Source organism: Hippocampus guttulatus, chromosome 17, assembly GCF_054856545.1.
Source record: "Hippocampus guttulatus isolate MCC_2025c chromosome 17, RoL_Hgut_1.0, whole genome shotgun sequence".
Taxonomy (NCBI): Eukaryota; Metazoa; Chordata; class Actinopteri; order Syngnathiformes; family Syngnathidae; genus Hippocampus; species Hippocampus guttulatus.
The window spans coordinates 5797841-5819719 of NC_141277.1; the positions used below are offsets into that span (position 1 = coordinate 5797841).

The 21879-nt window shown below is 44.0% G+C and overlaps 1 protein-coding gene across 3 annotated transcripts; it reads right to left on the bottom strand.

Moving 5' to 3' along the window:
- Positions 1–804: 804 nt before the first annotated feature.
- Positions 805–20937, bottom strand: LOC147191726 (nipped-B-like protein B). Of its 3 annotated transcripts, none has more exons than XM_086134811.1 (47): positions 20721–20937; positions 19491–19623; positions 18579–18744; positions 17936–18036; positions 17536–17644; positions 17296–17453; positions 17083–17207; positions 16790–16880; positions 15901–16422; positions 13815–15731; positions 13323–13451; positions 12705–12833; positions 12552–12614; positions 12039–12128; positions 11603–11712; positions 11421–11507; positions 11053–11284; positions 10801–10952; positions 10622–10702; positions 10436–10536; positions 10235–10361; positions 10069–10151; positions 9757–9889; positions 9452–9595; positions 9036–9122; positions 8742–8941; positions 8560–8662; positions 7921–8019; positions 7689–7835; positions 7377–7511; positions 7195–7293; positions 7060–7113; positions 6859–6967; positions 6231–6367; positions 6009–6149; positions 5842–5935; positions 5351–5505; positions 4698–4788; positions 4448–4621; positions 4170–4360; positions 3733–3840; positions 3372–3572; positions 2839–2985; positions 2295–2656; positions 1914–2088; positions 1650–1838; positions 805–1474 (listed from the first exon to the last, which is right to left on the bottom strand). In XM_086134811.1, exons 2-47 carry the CDS (start codon positions 19552–19554, stop codon positions 1115–1117), a joined length of 8472 nt encoding a protein of 2823 aa, XP_085990937.1. In that variant the 5' UTR covers positions 19555–19623; positions 20721–20937; the 3' UTR covers positions 805–1114. The 3 variants fall into 3 exon arrangements, with proteins under 3 accessions (XP_085990937.1, XP_085990939.1, XP_085990938.1); XM_086134813.1 differs by having other exon boundaries at positions 805–1471; positions 20721–20936; XM_086134812.1 differs by lacking the exon at positions 20721–20937 and adding an exon at positions 20576–20668.
- Between the last annotated feature and the right edge of the window lie 942 nt (positions 20938–21879).

Consider the following 21879-nt stretch of genomic DNA (forward strand, 5'->3'; position numbering starts at 1 on the left):
TAGCAGGACAGTGAGCTAGGAGGTACAAAATCTGGCTCTTGGTCGAGACATTCAAAGCTCAAATGTGGAGGTTCACTTTGTGGACTGAAAAAAGCTTTGAAATGTGCCATTTAAAAAAACCCAACAACAACCAGGTATCATTTTTATCCTCAGTCAATCCTTCCATTTTTTTATTCCGCTTATCCTCACAAGGCTCACGGGCGTGTTGGAGCCTTTCCCAGCTGTCTTCTGGTTGCCAGCCAACCGCGGGGCAACACGAAGATGAACAACCATTCCCGCTCACAATCACACCTAGGGACAATTTAGAGTATTCCTTTAACCTGCCATTCATGGTTTTTGGAGTGTGGGAGGAAACTGGAGTACCCGTAGAAAACCCACGCAGGCACATGCAAGCTCCACACAGGAAGGCTGGAGCCGGAATCGAACCCTGCACCGTGAGGTGAATGTGCTAACCAGTCATTCACCGTGCTGCCATCCTCAATCATTTTATGTATTTTGGACACACAGTGGCTTGCTTGTCTGCCCGTAGTTCGGTGTTTCATGTTAGCTTCTTGACTCTAAATTGTCCATTGGCGTGAATGCATGTGGAGGCTTGTATGTTGAAATGTGCTGTGATTAACTGGAGACCAGTCCATACTGTACCCCGCCTCTCACACCAAAAGTCAGCTGAGATAGGCTCCAACTCACCCGTGATCCCATTGAGGACAAACGTTAATAGTGCTGTGAAAATAGTGTTGTGTTCTATAATTGAGATATCTTTCTTTATAAACAAGTGCAAGGTGAATCAATCCCTTTCATGCTATAGTAAGTCCAAAAACCACTTTATTAAGAACGTCAATACACTAATTTCCAACATTCACTTTCTTTTTTTCTCTCTTTTTTTTTTTTTTACAGAATTATTTTCAGATATAAACATTTTTTTTAGTTCAACTATAATACAGTCACCGGGAGTAAAAATGAATCGGGTTGCTGCACAACAGCGAAGGAGGTCCCACCCAATGTTTTTCGAAACATTTCCTTCTGGTCTGTGAACTTCAACTTGGTCTATTAGGTCCTTAAATAGAAAGAGCTTTGAATGTTTCTCTGTAACATACTGGATCCATGTGAGTGTTGTCTAATGCTTAGTCCCGTCCTTGGCGGCGTATAGTGCCCGTAACGTCTGTGCCACTTTGTGTGTCAGCTTGTGTCCGCTCGTTAAGGAGATTTTCTTATAAATAATGTCCGACTCCTTGATGTTGTCCAACCAAGGCACCTTTTTGCGACCGTCCCGTTTCTTGGCCACGGCCCAGGGTCCGGAGTAGGACCCGCACATCCAGTGCACGCTGTAGCCGCTTTTGGTCTTCTGCACCACCCTGGCGATCTGCGGCCTGTCTTTGTATTTGGGACAACAGATGGCCACCACGTCCGTCACGTCCACGCTCTCGTTCATGTGGCCGGAATCTTCCGCCGAGTCGTCACCTCGTCGCGACTTCTGCTGTGAGTAAAAGGAAGCTGTTGGATGCTGTTTGGGTTTTTGTAGGTAATAAAGTGATTATGTGTATACAGTATATGTAAATATTTCCAAATGTCTTCATATGTAGAGAAAACACCCAAAATCAGACAATACATAAGATCTCAGATAATACAGGATATAAAATATATTTCCTTACCGCCGGGCGGTCTTCATCCTCACTCTCCTCATCCTCGGACTCGATTGGCGCCGTGTGATTGTTGTGATTGTGGTTTCGGGGTTTGGGGCCCTGCAGCAGTGAGGTAATTGCTTTGTTTCTGGCGTTGGCGCTGGCCTCGCCCTCCTCTTCCTCTTCCTCACGGTCCAGGTGCTCCATCAGTACTTTGAACTGTGACGATAATGTAGATTGAATGACTTGATTGAACCACAAGGAGAGAATGAATTCTCTGAAACAAATTCTTACGTGTAAGTACTGTTTGACGATAGCCTTCCTGGTCTCATGACTGATGTCTGAGCTGGACAGACCGACCTTCAGAAAGTCTAGAGTCTGGCGGGGGTTGAAGTGCACCTTGGATTTCCTGTTCACCGTCTTGTCGTACACCTTGGCCGATTCCGTTGGTGAGTATTTCTGTATTTTGCTGTCGGATTAAAAAAATAAAATAAAATAAATCAGTTGTTCATAAATAACACGCTAAGTGGTTGACAAACAACAATTTTTATTTCATTTTATTCAGGACTCAAAGCTTTCCACTCATGCATTTGCTATAGTTACCTTCTATATTATTATTATTTTATTTCAAACCTGACTACCAGTTTTTCATGGAATATTCCAATGCTGGCCTACCTGTCTGAGAAGCCGTACAGATTCTTGAGGTGTTGTTTGAGCATGAGCAGCAGTAAGATTCCCTGCGAAGCCAGGGAGAAGTCCAGCAAAGGCTTTGGGTCCTCGGGGAGCCGGGCCAGCACCACATCCTCGTCGTCCATGTCAGAGTCAGATTGCCCGTGCACCTTTTCCACCTCTTCCTCCTCGCTACTGCTGCTGCTGCTGCTACTGCTGCTGCTGCTGCTGCTACTGGATCGGCTGCTGCTCCCCTCACTGTCGTCAGAGCTGTCACGGATCTTCCGAGGCTTTGTCTTCTTCTTCTTCTTTTTCTTCTTCTTCTGCTTTATCTTCTTCGGTCGTGGAATTGGTCCTTTTCTTAAAGACTATACAAGGAGCAATGTAGGGAAGAAACGGTTGACGGATAAAACCTTACGGTGATTTCTGCACTGCCAATTTGGAAGAATATCCTGTTTTCATATGATAAAGGCTGGACATTTAGATTGAATGCATGTTTTAAAAAATGAATGTACAACAAAAGGCATCGAACTGGACAAAATCTTCTCACCTCTTTAAAAGACTGCAGCAGGTTGCTCCCAGAGACCGACAGAGTGATGTCTACATGGTGCATGATAAAAAGAGGCTCATCCTGCGTTTGGTATGGGAAGCAGGCCAAGTTGTCCGCCACAAATAGAAGCAAGTTCACCTCGGTTTTCTGAGGCCAAAGAAAACATCCATTCATTGAACTTGAAAGACACCCAGCAGCCGGTCTGGAAGATTATTTGATTCATAGATCTGGTCGACACCGCTAAAACAAAATCCATTCGCCGCTTTTGGGAGTTAAATTGCACATTTTACATGAACTTATTTTTGTACATGTTCTACACTGTATAGACTGAAAACAGTTTAAAAGTTTGTGTTTGGATTGACCATAAAGCCAATCCCAGAGGGGTGCAGAAAATAATCCCAAAATCAAAACTTGTTTTGAATAATCTCATGTCATTTCTTTTATATTGAAGGTTGAACAACTGTATTAGAATCAGAAATAAAATGTGGGAAAAAAAACAACACTATAATTCTTATTACTCTTATACTACTTACGGAGCTGTCGTCAAACATGTTGAGCAGAGAAATGAGGAAGGCTCGCCGATGTTGGCGGTTCCCCCGAACCAAAGTGTAGAGATGAGAGCACATGGCCACGTCGGTGTCGTGTTGACGGAAGCCTCGGAGGATGACGACTGTGGATCCGGCGATGGCCCGCTGGATCTGATGGGACAATTTCAGCCCAGCTACGGCTTTCATCTGTCAGTTGACAAAATCACCGTTAGTCAAGGAACACCTGCTCTAGTGCTTAGCATATTTGCCTCAAAGTTAAGAGTTTATGAGTTTGAATATTGACTCAAGTGATGTCACTAACCAAAGACCCTCTCCAATTGCTTAAAAACTATGTGAGCCCACTTACATGGATGAAGCCTGAATATTTCTTGTCAATATCCACCAGTTGTTGATCAGCCTTGTTCTTCATGGTTGGCTCAGGGTCGGTTCCCATGGCAATCAGGTAGGGCACGCACTTAAAAAAAATAAAACAAGTGTCAAGCTCATGGTGATTTAGGGGTCACATAAAAGCTAGTTTCATGTCAAGAGGGCCAGACTAGAAAAATCATAGCAACATTGAAGTAAAAATAACAATATGGTGGTGTTTTTCTACAAAGCAATACAAGCTCACCTTTATATTTAATGCAATTTCATTTTACAGTAGACAAGACAGACAGAGAGAGAGACATTTGCTGATAGTCGTGTTTTTTGTGGAGGCGCATTCACGAATAGGCATGATTTTCTGCCAATAAAAGCAGATTAAGTTTTGAAAAAAAATAAAAAGTCCTGCCAATGAGTGAGTACCTGCACAGGGTGGATAAGCCCCTGGCTGAGTGTCAGCGTGATCACGCTCAAAGCAAAGTGGCGCACGGTGGATTGCGTGTGCAGGAAGGAGTCCAGCACCTGCCTCAGGTAGATCTGAATGATGGAGCTGCTCATACCCGATGAGATGTCGCCCATCTCCTTCAGATCCTCCTCTTTGGCCTTTTCCTTCCCTGAGTCAACAAAAATAAAGATGTCATCATGATGCGACGATGGAACGGATTCCAGCGGTAAATTGACAAAGGATTGATTTAACTCACAGTCACGGTCGGCCTCCTGCATTCGCGAGTCCTCCTCCTGCAGATATGTCTGCATGTTTTTCAGCACTTGGATCTTCAGATTGACCAGACTGTGTTCGTCGGACAGGGTGGTGTTGTAGAGAATCTTCACATCCTGCACGAACATCAGCTCCGGATGCATGATAAACTGGAAGCCTACAAGCGACAGAAATCATGTCAATACTGAGGGGAAAACAAATAGACAGTAGTGTGTTAAACTGTGCTGATATACCTAAACCAATCAAGGCCTTGACTTGGACCTCCTCATCTTTGTGAGTGGTAAAATACAAAAGAAGTTCCAAGACTTTGTCCTTAATGCTGAGCTAGAACACACAACAGTTGTTGGAAAGGTTACTCATCATTAATTGTGCACTACTGGGCACCTAATGAGTCAATAAACGCTATATGGTGCCATTAAGATTTCTCCATTTCACCCCAAAAGAAGTTGACATTTTATAATGAACTTTAAAAAGATGTTATGCTGTTGAAGTGCACACTAGTCAATCTCCCACTCAGAGTTTCGTTAGTCTGTGACATTTTCCTCATGTCTGAGTGATTGTGATGACACCAAAGACACCCTCTAGTATCTTCTATTAAGATTAAGATATCCTTTATGTGTCCCGCAATGGGGAAATTACAGTCAAAATTCAGAAAGGAAAACATTGGGTAGGGAGAGGGAAAAAAAAAACCACGCTCTTGCGTCAAGACTTGACTCTGAACATTTGTCTGTACGTCCGAAATGAATGTTTTGTCATCCGGGCTTTTTTTTTTTCCTCCTTAGAAATAGAGCGTCTCCAACAAACAGAGACAAATTCTTTGTGTTTTAACATACTTGGCCAAAAAAGATGATTCTGAATAATCTGCATGGTGAAGCATGAATCTTACCTTGCTGGCACCCTTGAACTCCTCTTGGTCAAAGTCAAAGTGTCGACACAAAGCACCAACCGTGAACAGCGAGCGCAGCAGTGTGGGCTTGTTCGTCACCAAGGTGGGACTGTTGGGGTCCTCCTGGTGCTGGGTTTTGAGTTTGGCCAGGGCACCTACGAAACCAGGACGGAAAAAGTTTATCTAAGTGCAAAGCAAGAGCTTAAAAACGAAGCAGCCATTAAGGATGAATGAGCGCAGTGGCCACATTTGGGTTAACTTTAAAGGGGACATACTGTACTTATGAAAAATAACTTTTTGTTTATACAGGTAATACCAAACCTCACAGCATTGTTTTTAAGAAGTGGCTAATTTTTTAAATTTTTGACCCTTGGCACTTTTGACCAAAGGGCACGACAGACTTGTTATTAAGATACCCGATTTTAATTTGCAAAAAAACAAAAAAAAAATGCTTTGCATGTCTCCTTTGAAGCTACAGGTAATAGTCTTACCATAGAAACGATTGAAACAAGCCCAAACAAACTTGTAGTTGTGTGTGACCTTGTTTACCACAGCACCGAGACAGCTTACACAGTGCTGCACAACCTGAGAAGCAAAGCACACAATTGACATGACTACCAGCTTTACTCAGACCAAGAATGCTGCGAATTAAACAGACCATCATTCCATATTTGATGATGAGCTTCATGAGATCTTCTTCTATGGTGGTGAGGAAATTCTCGCTGGGATTGTCCATCAGAGGCACCACTAGTTCCAGGATCTTGGCGACGTTGCAAATCACGATGAGGTCATTCTGATTCTGCAACAGTACGGAGCCGGCTGTTATTTTTGCCTCAAGGGGGCGCTGTGTTACAATAAATCAGCAGTGGTTGGTCCTCACGTTGCACTTGGTGGTCAGGTGAGGCTGGATGGTAATGGCGTGTTTCACCATCAGTTGCGGCCGGATCTTGCTGAAAAGATACAGCGTGGTGACACACGCCACCAGGCGACCGGAGTTGATGCCTTTGTCCTCGCAGTCTGAAGCAGACACACAGAGTACATAGGATTAAAAAATATATATATGTCGCAGGTTTTCAAGACGTATTTATATGTGATGGGGATTGAATGAGTTAAATATGAAACAAAGATACTTGTTGTGGATTGAACCACATCACTTGCTGCGTGTGATAGAAAATGCTAAGCTAACTAAACAAACATCAATGCTGTGATTGGGAAAAAACCCTTGAAGCGACAGATATTTGAAAACAAATGGTCCAGCAAGACACGTAGACAGACAATTCTTAAAAAGCGACTAACATTACTGCACCTTACTGAGTCCCTTATGAGCCACTATATGGCGAAGGCACGCACGCCAGAAAGAGAACAATGTCAATGGGCCGTGAAGCATGAAATTAAGGCGCACAAACGGAGTAAGGATACAAAATGTGTTTTATTTTTTATGGTTAACATGAAATTGGCTGGTGACTCCCAACTTTTTGAAGCAAACACAAATCAACTTTTCTGTTTACCTGCAATGGACTCCTCATTTTTCACCATGTGTTCCACCAGATTGTCCACCAGTTGACTGCAGGCCTTCTTGGCCGGTTTGTACGCAGCAGCTTCTTCTGATTTAAGGAGCTAAAAAAATGGTGAAGGACAAAAAAACTTCTTTAAAAAGAAGTAACGATATATCACGGATATGGATAATCACACTCAATTCAAAAGTTTACATTTTGGAGGAGCTGCTCAAACCAATCGTAGCCGGAATCTTTACACGCAAGCACCTGGGATAAAAAGCAAGTACAAGATCATAAATATGCATACGCATACATAATTGCACCTACTCAGCCAAATCAACTACACACCACATCTGTGATGTTCAGGATTTTTCTGATCATGGCATCTTTGTCATGACTGGGCGTGGGTGTGAACCAGATTTTCTGGAAGGTCTCATTCACCAGTTTCTGCAGCATCAAAATAAACATTTGGAAATTGATTTGAATAAAATGAATGAAGCTCCCGCAAGAAAGTTTTGACTAAAACCAACCTTAATGCCCTCCTCGTCATTGACCCTTCGGATCATCTTGACACACATCTCGGTGATCTTGTGGAAATCCGGCAACTCCAGACAAATATCCCTCAGGATCTTGATGACTCTTTTCCTCACGCTGATACCCGTGTCCTTTTGGGGACAAAAAGGTATATATGTGGATTTGTTAAAGCCAGGTGGTAAGCGAAATGTGCATCATCCAGGTTGTCTGGCCACCATCATTTTATGTGGCCCGAGAATTAACATACCACTTCTGTAATGAGATGACAGGGCAATAATAAAAACTACAAAAAAAAGGAGACAAATTACCAATATCCTCTCGATGAGCATGTCATAGTACTGCTCGATGAGCTCGGGTCGACTGAGCACAAAGCGTCCGACGAGCTCCACGGCGGCCTCGCGCACACTGGTGGAGTTGTCCATGAGGCGGCCGTGAACACCACGCTGCATGTCGGACTGAAGAACGAGAGAATGGAAACGATTTGTCAGTTCACAAGCAAGTGTTAGGAATATGCAAAACAAGATGATGGGAGTGTCTCACCCTTGCGAGAATGCTCGGGTCCACAGCCACAACCTCAGAGAGACACTTCATGGCTTTCGTTCTGACTGCAATGGCGCTCTCACCAAGTACTCTCAGGATCTACACATGACAGAAACTGTTAGCGAGGAGCTTCACGATACCAAATTTGTGCTACAGGAACACAAAACGACAATTGGAGCAAATTTGAGTATTTCCCCAAATCCTGTGAATTTCAGTCGTCTGAAAGATGATCCCAACTGATTACCCTGTGGTGTAGGGTAATCTATGTTCTGAAAAGTCAGGCCGACAATTGTAAATGTTAAACCAGATCAATGTTTACAATGGCAAATCCTTATCTGTGGTGAACGCCAAGTGAAGCTAAGCTCTTAACAGGAGCATGACCTGACAGTAGTACATTCGTAATCTCAATTAAAATCAATCCTTTGTGGCCACATTCTGTACCTCAACTTTAATTTGTAAGGAACTTAGATAGAGCTATGTGGGTCATGTGGAGTACAGCACAGTACACTCTATAAAAGCATACACATGGCATTTTTTTTTCTTTGTCATGTGTGGCGTCTCATAATAATAATAATAATAATAATGATTTCATTTCACTTTCATGTGTCTACTCCGCATAATGTGACACGACTGTTTTACCTGTGATAAATAAATGTCAAAACTCTGTGAGAACGGCCTCATAGAGGCTAGGTATTGGACGATCAAACAGGAGTCCTTGTAGTCTACTGCGTCAGAGCTGATCCTGAAATAAATAGGAGAGCGTTTAATAGAGGAATCATTTTTTTAGGATGACTACTCCAAAAAGAATTCTTTTTTTTTACCTGGTGTAAGAGTTTCTGATAACCTTGCGTAAGAACTTTTTCCGCAATTCGGCCCTCTGCACAATCTCCTCAGTGGAGTCAACGTTGTTGGTGGCATATGAAGCTTTCGGGTCGTCGTCGTCATCGTGCAACTTCATTGCCTTGTCCACCTCGCTCGTGATGTCCCTGTACCACTGGGCAATGTAGAAATTCCTGGCAAACTGTGTGTGAGTGAAGAACAGTGCCGGCAATGAGTGTCCAGTTATATGAGTTGAGCGGAATAAAGAATAGGGGAAAAAAACGACACATGCTCACAACGAGAGCGGGATCAGTTTCACTGCTCTCCTCGATGTAGCACAACAAGGCCCTCTGGAGTTGCTGCGTCTCATCGTTACCGGGACACTGCAAAGATGATGGTAAAATGAAAGTTTACCAAGAAACCACGATAACATGTCAAATGGTTAGTAATTCTATTTAAAATGAGAATGATTTGTTTGTTTTTATTTGTTCTTGTTTGCTGCTTTCATGGAACGCATTCAGACTCTCGACCGACTCGTTTGTTTTTTGTGACTTTTTCCAATGTTAAATTCCCTTGCATTTACAGTCAGGACTGCAAATAAATTGCGCTTGTGCATTTATAATTTCTATATCAAAAAGTACTTAGGGTTGCGGATTTCATAATTTTGGGCTCAAAAATACCCTTAAGAGCTACAGTGGAGTTTATTTGCTACCTCTTTAAGAATGCGCTCAATGGCCTTTTGATCCAGCTTGCAATTGACGGTGTCTTTACGCAGGCGAGAAGCGACGGTGCCAAGGTAATCCAGCGATGCCACCCGGAGCGCCATCTCTGTCTGCTTGTTACTAAACTGGTGCACCTGGATGATGGGAAAACGAAAAATACAGGCAAGGCAACTTTTCTTTATATAGCACATTTCATACACGGGGCAACTTAATGTGCTTCACACAACAAAGAGCAACAATCCTTAAAAACATAACATTTTTTCATAAAATGAATAGTGGAGATGACAACGCTTACCAAGAGGCGACCAAGCAAACTGAGCAGCAATTCAGCAGCGGGCCACTCGGGTTTGTTGACAGTGGACAGGAGGTCATGGACAAAGTTCTCAAATAGAGGCCTGTAGTCGTCCTCTCCCTGCTTACTGCCACATCTGGCACAACCACATCCAGTGGTCAGGTTAAAATGTTAATGTAGTGTGTTGGAATTAACCCAGGAAATATTACGGGCTATTACACAGCATAACTATGACACAGGCATTAGACACGAAGGCTAATCAATGGTTAGCAACGGCTGATAACTTCTTTTTACACTTGTATGACATGTACTTACTTCTTGAGAAACACTGACAGGAAGTTCTGAGCAGTCCTCATGGCAGTCTCATAGGAATTGGTGATGAGGACGTCTTTGTCCACCTGTGAGAAGCAAATATAGCGGGAGATATGAAATACAATTTGAGACCATTGCATTCAATTTTCAGATGTTTCTTCCTGCCTACCTTCCTATTGTGTTCATCTTCTCCATCCTTTGGAGAGGGTAGCTGCACCACACACTGGATAAGCTGTAGAACCAAGGCAGTGACCATCTGGATATGCTTGCTGCCTCCATGATCGCTGCTGTTTAACCTGTGAGAGGCATTGAGAAAGAATCATTGAGATGGACCGCCATTCACTCGAGTCCTCTTCATTCTGTGGTGCACCTGAAGTTCCTCAGGTTGCGTTTATTAGATGGCAGCCTGGCCATTGAGTTGAAGATCTCTTCAAGAATGAGCTGCCTGTGCTTCCTGTAGCGGGAGAACACCTGCAGAGGAGCAAAGGGAAGGATGCTGTATATTATTTTGAACTTTTTAATGGCCCCTCCAACTAGAGTAAGACATCACACTTACCGCGGTCACCAATGCGATGGCACACAACTGCAGTTCACTGACATTCTCCACAAAAAACGGCGTGATCCCGAGGGTGGACACCTAACATGGGAAGTAGGGCATCAAGTGCAAATCAGATGACATTGATAATCAGACAGTTTTGTCGTGAAGGAAACATGAGCACGGATGGAGAATCTCACCTGCAGAATGGTCGTGTCTGTAAGCAGCTGGATCTCCACCAGCTCAGAAAGACTGCTGATGATGTCACACACTTTGCCGTAGAGTTGAAGCACTGTTTTTTGTTTATGGCCTGAGCTTTTTGCTTTCTTGCCTTTGGAATTATGCACGGCACCTTGGGTAAGGAAGTACAAGTACATAATAAACACGTTTTTAATGCCTCGGTAAAAATAGCCAAGTGGCTGATACCGGTGTCGATGAGGGGTATGACTGACCTCCATGGGAATCCACCCTGTAGGTGGGGTCGTACTGGGGGTACAAGGAGTTCTGCATGTGGAACTTGGTGTACTGCAAAACCCGCTCGATGACGTCTTCGATGAAAACCACTTTGGGCACGCGCGGCGAAGTCATGATGTTGAGCGCCGTCAGACAGGCATCGGCCGACTTTGTCACCCGCTCCAAGATGAGGTCACGCCACAGCCGTTCCTCGTCCATGGAGTCATTACCCTTCAATACAAGTCGTTACAAAAACAGATACTGTCAATGTAATTCATTCATCCGTTTTCTTTCACGTTTTTTGCTCAATAGAGTCACAGGAATTTATCCCATCCCGTACACTAATAAAATCAGTCTGACAACTTACATGGTTCATTAATGTGGAGAGTTTGACACTGTCCTGAATGTTCTTCTCCAGGACGTTCATGAATTTCACCAATTTCTGAGATGAAAACTGTGGACCGGGAGCAAATGCAAATTAACTGTTGTGTTCAGACGTTTCAAGTGAAAAAGATCAGAACGAGCATCGCTGGGACATACTCCACCTACCTTATAAAAGATGCCCATATCTTTAATCTTCGCCGAATCGTTGCCTAACTCACTCAGCTGGTGCTTGCCGAGCAACAGCTCCTGCGGTATTTCATCATCACCGTCGTCATCTGAGAGAAGGCACATACAAAAAAATATATAAATATATAATCATGCTAATCCTTTTGCATTACAGCGCAGAAGTACAGTGTAGGGTCTCAGCCCTGCAGCGAATAGCGAAAAAAAATCAGTGAGTAATCAGCACTCCCCCATAAAAAGGTTTCAAATTGCCTAGAGCTGCCACAAGATGGTGCCAAAGCACTACTTTTCTATTAGACATGACAGTGGCTTGTCCAAATGATGCCGCGCAGCTCACTTCAACTTATTGACAGTCAGCAGGGGTGGACAGGAGGAATCACGGGGGTTCACCGTACGGCTAATAGTCAGGCTTGTTTACCTGCGGCAGGAAGGTCCACATCCTCCAGACTCTCCAGAATGTTGTCCACGCTGGCTGCGAATCTCTTGAACGTGGACGTGTCTATTAAATCTGTGGCATAAATGTTTGACAACTGTCTCACGAGAAAATTAAAGCTGCACGCAGCAATGAACGGAAATTTTCCCCAAATGCCTGCTTCAAACCCAAATTACCGACTTAGTGTTCAATTTTAAGCATTGGTCCATGAGACCTTTTTTTTTTTGTGTCCTGGTATGTAAGACAAGTTCACCAAATTTCATCTTTATTGGTCAAACTGGGGAGGGTTTTTTTCCCCCAGGGAAATCTACTGGGAAGTTGGTTTTTGGACCCTAAAATACATTTTCAACCAGGATACAGGAATGCTGAATCCACCAAAAATGAGATTCACAAACCATAAAAATAATTACAATAACAAGAAGAAGAAGAAAAAGAAGAACAGTAATAATAATAATAACAACAAACAAAATACATGAAAGATTGTTAAAAAAGAAATACCCTCAGGTCGCATCTTTTCATACGCCTTTCTCTCTTTATGTTTTTTCTTCAATTTTCTGGCCACTGAACAAAAAAAAAGAGCCACAAGAATACATTTAGCATCCAAAATAAACCCAAATAAACAAAACATTTTAGCATGCACAAGTAACTCACCATCACTTAAATTTGGCGGCGGACCACCGACGCATTCGTCTGAGTTCCACTCCTGTTGACGTTGTCGGCCTTTTTTTGACTCGCACTTCCTTGACTTGTCCTGATCTTTCCTTCGCCTTTTCCTCATCACTAAAATAGAGAAAGCATCATTGTGTTCCGTACAATAACAACAAAATTATTCTGATATTGTAAATTATAATTTTTTCCCCCACATATTTGCAGTCTGGACACAGGAGTGAAACACTACATCAAAGCTAAAAGGTAAGCAGAGCTGCAGTGAGTTATTTGCCTTTGAATGTTGTCTTTTTAACTCATTCACTCCCAAAGACGTTTTTAAACGTCTTTTCAGACTTGGTCCAGAATTGGCTGGTACTGAATGAGTTAACTATGCGAAGCACTTTGACCTACCTTGTGTACAGTGTGCGCTACATAAATAAAGCTGCCTTGTCTTATCTAAGTGTAACAGTCAAAACAAAAAAAAAAAGTTCATCTTTGTGTTTTAATGCTATCTGATTTTTTCATGCAGCGTTCACAAAAAAATCCAAATTGGGCATCACGCCCACTAGTGTCAACGTAGCGTAAAAGTATACATGCAAATGTTGCAGAGGGAAGGATTACCCTCATTGTCCGAGTTGTGAGTGTGGTCATCGTTATCATCGGTTCCCTCTTCCTCTTCATCAAAGTCAGCGATATACTTGGGAGTTTTACTGATCATACTGTGCCCCCGCTTGGCACCAAATGACATCTCTGTAAGGACAAAAAGTGCGTAAAAATGATAAGCATACAGCGATGAAAGTCATTATTCCGTAATACAAACCTCCCACAAACCCATCCATCCATTTTTTTTATTGTGATTGTTCTCATTAGGGGTGAGCTGGGGCCTATCACAAATGAGTTGGGTTTAGAGGAGGGCTCCCAATTAACCTCGAGCATTTTGGGCATGTGTGAGGAAGCCAAAGTAAAGCCAACCAAGTACATGAAGAACATGCGCACTCCACACAGGAAGGCCGGTGGCTGAGATCGAAACCCCAAACCTCGGAAATCTGAAGTTGACGTGCTAACCACACGCCCATCGTGCCGCCCTCCAACAAAATCCATGATAATCATTACCTCTCGATTTGTGGCTAGAAGACAACTTCCACGACTTGAAGGTTTCTTTGAGTTCTTTCTTGATGCTTCGTATGTCATCCACGCTCAGTCGCCGCATCACCACAATGGGTTTCGGGCCTTTGCTGAGGGTTTCGATCAGCGACCTCCTCTCCAGCAGAACACGAGGTTCTTTCCAGACATCAACCAAGTTGTTTGAGACCGTGGGAAATTTATCGACCGGGTCCCGTTTCACTTTAGGTATCACAAAGTTCTTCAGTGCTCCCGAGTTTCCCCCGAGCAAGTATGATGGAAATTCGCTTATTTTTTTCACGTGGGAAAGTTCTTTAATGTCTTCCCCGCCTTTCCTATCTTTTTTATTATGCGGGGTCGGGAAACTAGATTTTTCTGTCCTTTCACGACCGCTGAGGTCACTGGAGTGTTTACTGCCGTCTTGCCGGATTTTGTGATCCTTCTCCGGTTGGGGCGTCCCATCCAGAGATTGGTTGCTGTTACCCATCGACGTTTTGTGTTTCCTGGCCTTGTCTTCTCTGACTCTCTCTTTCCCTTCAGTCATCTCTCGTTCCCGGCCTTTATCTCGATATCGCTCCTTCTCCACACTTTTGTCCTTTTCCTTATCCCGCTCCTTTTCCTTTAATCTGTTTTTCTCCTTATCTGGCTCCTTGTTTCGCTCTTTCTCTTTGTCCGGCTCTTTCTCCTTTAATCGATCTTTCTCCTTATCCGCCTCCTTATTTCGCTCTTTTTCCTTTAATCGCTCTTTCTCCTTATCCGCCTCCTTATTTCGCTCTTTTTCCTTTAATCGCTCTTTTTCCTTGAATCGATCCTTCTGCTTATCTGGCTCCTTTTCCTTTAATCGATCTTTTTCCCGATCTTGCTGCTTCGCTCGCTCTTTTTCCTTGAATCGATCTCTTTCCTTATCCGGCTCCTTAACTCGCTCTTTCTCTTTGACTCGATCATCAGCCATACCTAGCTCCTTATCTCGCTCTTTCTCCTTAGATCGAACTTTCTCCCTGTTTTTCTCCTTAATTCTGTACTTTTCTTTGATCCGATCTTTACCTAGATCCTTAACGCTGACTCGATCTTTCTCCCGATCTCTAACTCTGTCCACATCTCTCTCCTTCTCCCTATCCCTGTCCTTATCCTTTTCTCTATTTTTGACTCTGTCCATTCCCACCTCCTCTCTGTCTCTATCCCTATTTCTGTCTATATCTTTTTGCCTAGTTTTGTTTTTATCTCTTATCTTATCCTTGTCTCTCTCTTTTTCTTTATCCACGTCTGGGTCTTTATCCCCATCTTTTTCCCTACTCCTATCTTTTTCTGTGGCGTGATCTTTCGTCCTCTTCTTCTCCCTGCTTTTGTCTTCGTTATGACAAAAGGCATTCCGTTCCGCCTTGCTCGAGATTTTTAGAGTCTCCGGTTGACAGTGACCGTTGTCGTTCATTTCCTCCCTGTGGCAAGACTCACAATCCCGATTCTGCTTCAGCCTCGGCGAGTCTCCGCACTTTGCGTCCGACTTTCCCCCGTCGGGTCTGTGTTTGGACTCCCATGTACTTTCCTTCTTCTCCTTCGGACAGATATCCAAGCTGAACTTCCAGGAGTCGTCGACCTGCGGTTTGGTATCAGTCAATTGGCAGGCATTATTTTTCTCCGCTTCCAAATCGGAAGTGAATTGCACGATGTGCTCGTCGCACAGTTGCTTGGCTTCCAGCACCACAACGGGCTGCCGTAAACTTCGACCGGCCTGCTGCAGATCGATGCTGACCATCAGAGCGGGACGACCGGAACCGTTACTCGCCGCGTTCTTCTTCTTGGGTGTCATCTGGTTGCCGGCATTGCCACCCTGTACGGCGAAACCGTCATTCATGTCGACTCCCAGTTCCTGAGGGTATGAGTCTTGCTTGCGTTTCTTCAGCGGTTTGTCTGCAAAAAGACAACATCTTTAACGTTATGCACATTCGCCTTTACCAGGGAGGGCCGCCACCATTTGACCTGTCAATGGGTCCTATCAACAAACTGTGGCAGAATTTAATTCCGATAAGACTCTATATTGGGGCCATAAAAGTTGCTGGTCTGATGGCAGTCTTAATACCTTTATCCTGGACTTCCTTGGACCATCGCTCTCTCTCGCTGACAGACTCGCGCTCGGTGCTCTCAATCTCCGCCAGAGCATCGATGTCCGCCTCGGTGTCGTCCAGCAGCACCACCGCAGAGAGGGCGGCGGTCTCATTTGGCTGGAACAGCGCCCGTTGACAGTGTGGTGGTGACTCCTCTGCGGCGAACTTGCATGGCGAGTCCCGGTCGGAGTTCGGCAAGGGTTTTTTACTGTTCGTCAGGCACGCTTGCTGCTCCGCATCAGTACCGGGAGAATGCTCTTCGTACTGTTCTTTGTCTACGTTCTTCACTCTGGACAGCTTCAATGTCAGCCTGGCAGAGTCTTTCACGGGAGAGCTCACGATGTCATACAATGCGTTTTTCTCCATGTGATCACCGCCCGCCTTGTTCCTTTGCCTCGGCTTCTTTTTTCGTTCAGTGGAAGACAGCAGCATGTTGGGAGCTGCGCTAGGAGGGATGTCAGAAGGAGGTGACTGCATGATGAGCAGAGGTCTGGACCCTATTGACACATAAGAGATAGTGGAGAGGCTCAGAACACAGACAAAACCGCGGCACATCAATACACAGGTTTAGTGAAAGGATACAGTGGAAATCGAGAATTTGTATACAATAAATGGGAATTCGACCCACAGTTTGTGGGGAAAATACGACTCGGGAATACTCGTGAAACAGACAGAGACAGCACAGTGGCCCAAAATAGAGATAAAACAGTGACACATTTACTTACCATTTTGGTTTTAGGATAGAGTGGAACCTCCGAAGTACATTTTTGGAATTTTTCAGAAAAAATATGCCTTGCAATGTAATCGAGTAAATTTATTTTCCCACTTGAATGACAGTTACCAAAAGATGAAATGGTTACGTACATTTCGATGCTTCCTCGCTCTCATCCGGGGAACACACAGACTGCGGTGACTTGACCGGAAACAAGGCAGCCATCATGGAGTGCTCATTTTCCTATCAAATACAAGACGTTTATTGTAATTATTTTCATTCATAGCATTAATGTCTACAAAAGACTATTAAGCACTGCTCTGAAGATTACCGGTACATGACGAGATCAACGTCGTGTAATTTTGTTCCATGGTGGCCTCAATGTTGTTGTTTTAACATTTTCGGCTACTCCCTAAATGTCCGCGTTCAGCAGTTTTTGTTATACCTCATTTCCAAGTCTGTGCGCAATGGTGACATAGTCGCCATCCGAGCCTGGTTTGGCATGATGATTGGATGCGTTACTCGATAGCTGTCCTGACACCTTGTTGTGGAGATTCCTAATACCGCCAACTGAAACAGAAAGTGAATGGCATTGCCAGTGAGTAATGCCTATTGACCGATACGCTGTGTCTGCTCTCACGAGGAGTGGGGGAGCCACCTTGCTGCGTCTGCTGGTGTTGAGAGTAACTGGGCGGACTGTATTGCATGTAATCAGCAGGACTCTGCGGAGTATAGGGACTGGGGATGGGGCTGTTTGAATGCTGCTGCTGTGATATGAACCGAGCTCTGGGCCCGGACTGTGGCGAGCTGAAGCATCTGTGAAGTAAAGCAAAGTAATTTTAAGGAAAAAAAAAAAAAAGACATAGACCGCGGTATATCCACTTTCCCGCTCTCTTACCCAGACGTCCTCTGAGTGACTGGGGACTGCTGATAATTTGATGCTGGACTCCTGTGTACCTGGTTTGGAGAAATCTTGTACTGTTGTACCGCTGGTTGCTGGATCACACCTGAGGGAAATAGGAGGCGACAACAGATACGTGATGCCAACGCTTAGGAAATTTACACGCCAAATTGAACAAATAAAAATAAAACTACAAAAGAAAGTCAAGTAACTTTGGCGAGAAAAGTGGAGCACAACCTGGACTGGTCGCCAGCCAATCGCATGACCAATTTAAACAAACAACAATTCAAATGTACATATATGGGAAATTTAGAGTCTTCAATTAATCTAAGGTATTTTGAGTAAAAACACCTCATTTTCACACTACATTTTGTGACTGTCGACTGCATGGTCGTACTTTTGTCCCGGAAGATTTTGGGGTTTCTGGACAGCAGAGTTTGTAGGAGCACAGGCATGTCACCCTCGGGTTCATCGTTCCCCAAGTTGTCCTTCAGGTCTCTGTGAATCACACAAAAAGAACACAACAGTCACACAATGTACACAACCACTGGCAACGGTCTAGTTTCAGCATATACGTCATCCAGCAAAAACAGAGAAGTGACGGGGGCCTATGCCAGCTGGGCAGTAGGCAGGGTTCACCCTGGCGTACAAAGTTTTAAGGTTAGGAATAATGCAATGAACTAGTTGTTGTAGCGATGTAAGACACATTTAAAACCAAATTTTTTTCCTAAAAACTGATACACATTCAATACACGCTTTCCATGGAAAAGTAGAGGGGAAATGGGGGATAACACCTTGAACAGCCCCACCTGTCCCCCCTCGCAAAAAATTTTAATTTAAAAAAAATGTAATAAAATCTGTAAATAGTGAACAGCAAGTGTGCGGTGGTCGACTGTAATTCCATATATAATTCTGACCAGGGAATGTTTGTGTTCTGCCCTGGAAGTACGACCGCAGCTTCATCCCAGTTACATTTGACATTCGATCCCCCTCCACAAACCAGTAATACCAGCCCGCCTCCTGCGACAGCAGATACTCACATGTGTTCTGTTGACACCTGGTTGAGGCCGTGAGCCAGCTGAGTTACCAGGCTGTCGTCACGACACACCAAAAGGCTGCTGACCTCTTCGGAGATTCGTCCATTGTAAAGCAGACTCTTGGCAGTGGTAGCAGGGAGAGGTGAGGGCAGTGGAAGTTGGTTTAACACTGTGTAAGAGATTCAGGGGATGCGGTATGATTACGGCAGATTTGCACTGGGAAATTTGATGGTGATCCCAGACTACACAGACCAGTGGAAAAAAAGCTAATGAATCACTGCCCAAGTTTTGTTGCATTTAACTTTGAGTCCAATAAATTCATAGTTAAGAATTGCTTCGCTTTGATGGACAATTTTTATTCTCCTTTTGTGTGCGATACTGCATAATGTTACAATAAAATGAAATTCTCTTTTTGTCTTATTTTTGATGAGGACTTACAATGGTAATAAGTGCTTCCTGTTGTTTGATGTCAACACAAGTTCACAGCAGTTCACAAATTTGGAGTCAGCTGGACAAGTTCGTGCTTTCCATGAAAACACCATTCAAAGGTTTGGGAGTCACTGAGTCATAAATGAAATAATATGGTCAATAGGAAAGTAGGAATTACAGTGGTGACCTACTGCGTCTTTGCAATGTTTTTCAAAATCAAATTAGCTGTGAGCCATTTAGTTTTAAGGGTCATGTTTTACATGAATGTGAAATGATATTCAAGTGTTTTGGGATCATAGTTTGGGGTATCTTTTGGGTTCAAATGATGAATATGCGAAACAAAAAACATTTTTAGGGCCGAGGCATCCATTTCAATCTGGGTTTGGTCTCTAACATGCGCAAACAGCGAGGTTTCACTGTACATTGACAAAAATACCACAGACCCTCATTCAATGCCACTTTAGGAAGAGACAGGAGCACACTTACGGTCCGTGAGGCTTGCGATTCCGGCGAGAGTAGTGATGGGAACATGAGGCATATCACCATTCATACTGAAGATGAGGTCAAAATGCTGCTCGATATCAGCAAGGGGCTTCCCGTTCCTCACATCTCCAGAATGCTGGGGAGAATTAGACATTTACGTTCACATTTTTTAGAGGATTTTTAGAGGACCCAGAATCCATTTTGACATGAAGCAAAAACAGCACTTCGTAATATTATACTTTGTATACACGGATAGTGATGACATACTTAAATAGATTTAAAACGTCCAATCTATTAAGGATACTGAATGTAATAAAGCCCAAATTCAAGTTTGTAACAATGTCATTTAGGAGGTACAGATGTATTCTATATTGAGAGGTGTGTTTTAAAAATTATGTGCGCATTTACAAACACCTGGTATTATTAGAATAGTAATATTAGTGTTCTTATTGTAATTATTAGTGATATTTTTTACAGTATAAACAGTGTGTGGAGGCCTTCCAGGGTAGCCTGCTTGGTAACTTGCAAGTCTGGCCCAGAAGGTGCTGCTATCACAAGCGTTTTCATCCTTCTGTATGCCCCATTGAGATGCCTTTCTCCAAATACAAACTTACAGCAACGTAGTAACGCTCATCTATTATGTTAATAAACAAGAAGTGAACGGAATCCTCCCTCTGTGTCTCGAGTTAGCTTAGCATGTCCGTGCTAACAACAAAACAAGAAAGGATGGCCAATCCACCAAACCATGTCTCAATTCCTGCCTTTTGTTACGCCGTCACATTAAGGCTTTTTCCGGGGGACGCTCCGAGCCCACAATAGAGGCATTATCTCACCTTAACGCCGCTTGTCAGTGTGAAACAAGTTAGTTATTGTGACTTAAATGTTCGACTAGACGTATAATACAAGCGGCGCCCGAAAAAAAAGTAACTCGGGGGTTAGCCGGCTAGCAACATACAGGAATAGTAGCTACGCTAGCTGGCTAGATCTAGCCGTAAGTTGCATCCTTCACAGCACCGGATCGGAACCAGCTAGCTGCCTTAGCCTCGTATTTCTCGGCCAGGCTAGGGTGGCTGTCTTGGGGTTTTCACCTCACTCGCTTGGCGCTGGCCTTCAACGTCGCATCCCCATCTCCACACAAAACCTGGCGTCTCTCGCCACAGGAGGAAGCGTAACCCCGACCCGACCGCTAGGGAGGAAACGTTGAAGGGGGTAGAAAAGCATAAAATCACCAACCGAGAGCTTCCCCGGTCTGGCCGTGTCGGAGACCGACCATCCAAAGGGCCGCCTGGTGTACACGATGAGGTGGCCTCCGCGGGGTGACGATGGAGCCCCTTGTATGTGTTTCGATTTCAATCTGGCCGTATTTACCCCAGGATGTGATGAGAAAGAAGTGACTCCGCTGGTGGAGGAGGAGGTGGTTGGTGGTGGAGGTGGCGGCGGAGGGGGAGGAGCAGCGGCAGCAGTAGGATGGCAGCTGGGGAGTAGACTCGAGCTCCCTCTCCGTCCCGCCGTCCGAACATCGCCCTGAGGGGTAAACGCTAATGGATTAAGAATGAGAAGTCATTCAAGTTCACATACGAGTCAAAGCAAGTGGGCGAATACTTTTGGCAATATCCATCCATTTATCCAGCCATTTTCGCATCTGAATATCCTCATTAGGGTCGCGGGCGTACTGGAGCCTATCCCAGATGTCATCGGGCAGTAGGCGGGGTACATCAGCTCGTTGCTAGCCAATCGCAGGGCACACATTGACAAACAACCATTCACACTCACAATCACATCTAGGGACGATTTAGAGTGTTCCATTCACGTGCCATGCATGTTTTTGGAATGTGGGAGGAAACCAGAGTTCCCGGAGAAAACCCGCACAGGCCCAGGGAGAACATGCAAACTCCACATAGGGAGGCCGGAGGATCAAACCCTGCACCTCCGCACTGTGAAGCGGTCGTGCTCACCAGTCGAACACCGTGCCGCCACTTTTGGTAATAGTATAATAATAATCAGTGACTTTCCAGAAACCCTCTACATATGAGATAGATATAAACCACACTAGCTCATTGTAGATCAATATGCGTTACGCTTCAGTTTATTTATATATGTATATACTGTATGTGTGTGTGTGTGTGACAGTGTGTGTGTGTGTGTTTGTGTCTGTGTGTTTAATGCAGTTATTTAATAGGGATCCAACCAGTTAGCACATTTTTTTCTTTATTTACTGGTCTATTTGATCCAGAGCACTGATTCAATTGTGAAATGAATAAGGGCAAGTTTACATTTTTTCTTATATTTTAGTCAATCCAGAATCTGCTTCAATTGGCTAATTAAAAGGAGCAGGAGGATTACTTTTCTTTTAACACATTTATTAATACAGTAATACAAAATGGTGATTATT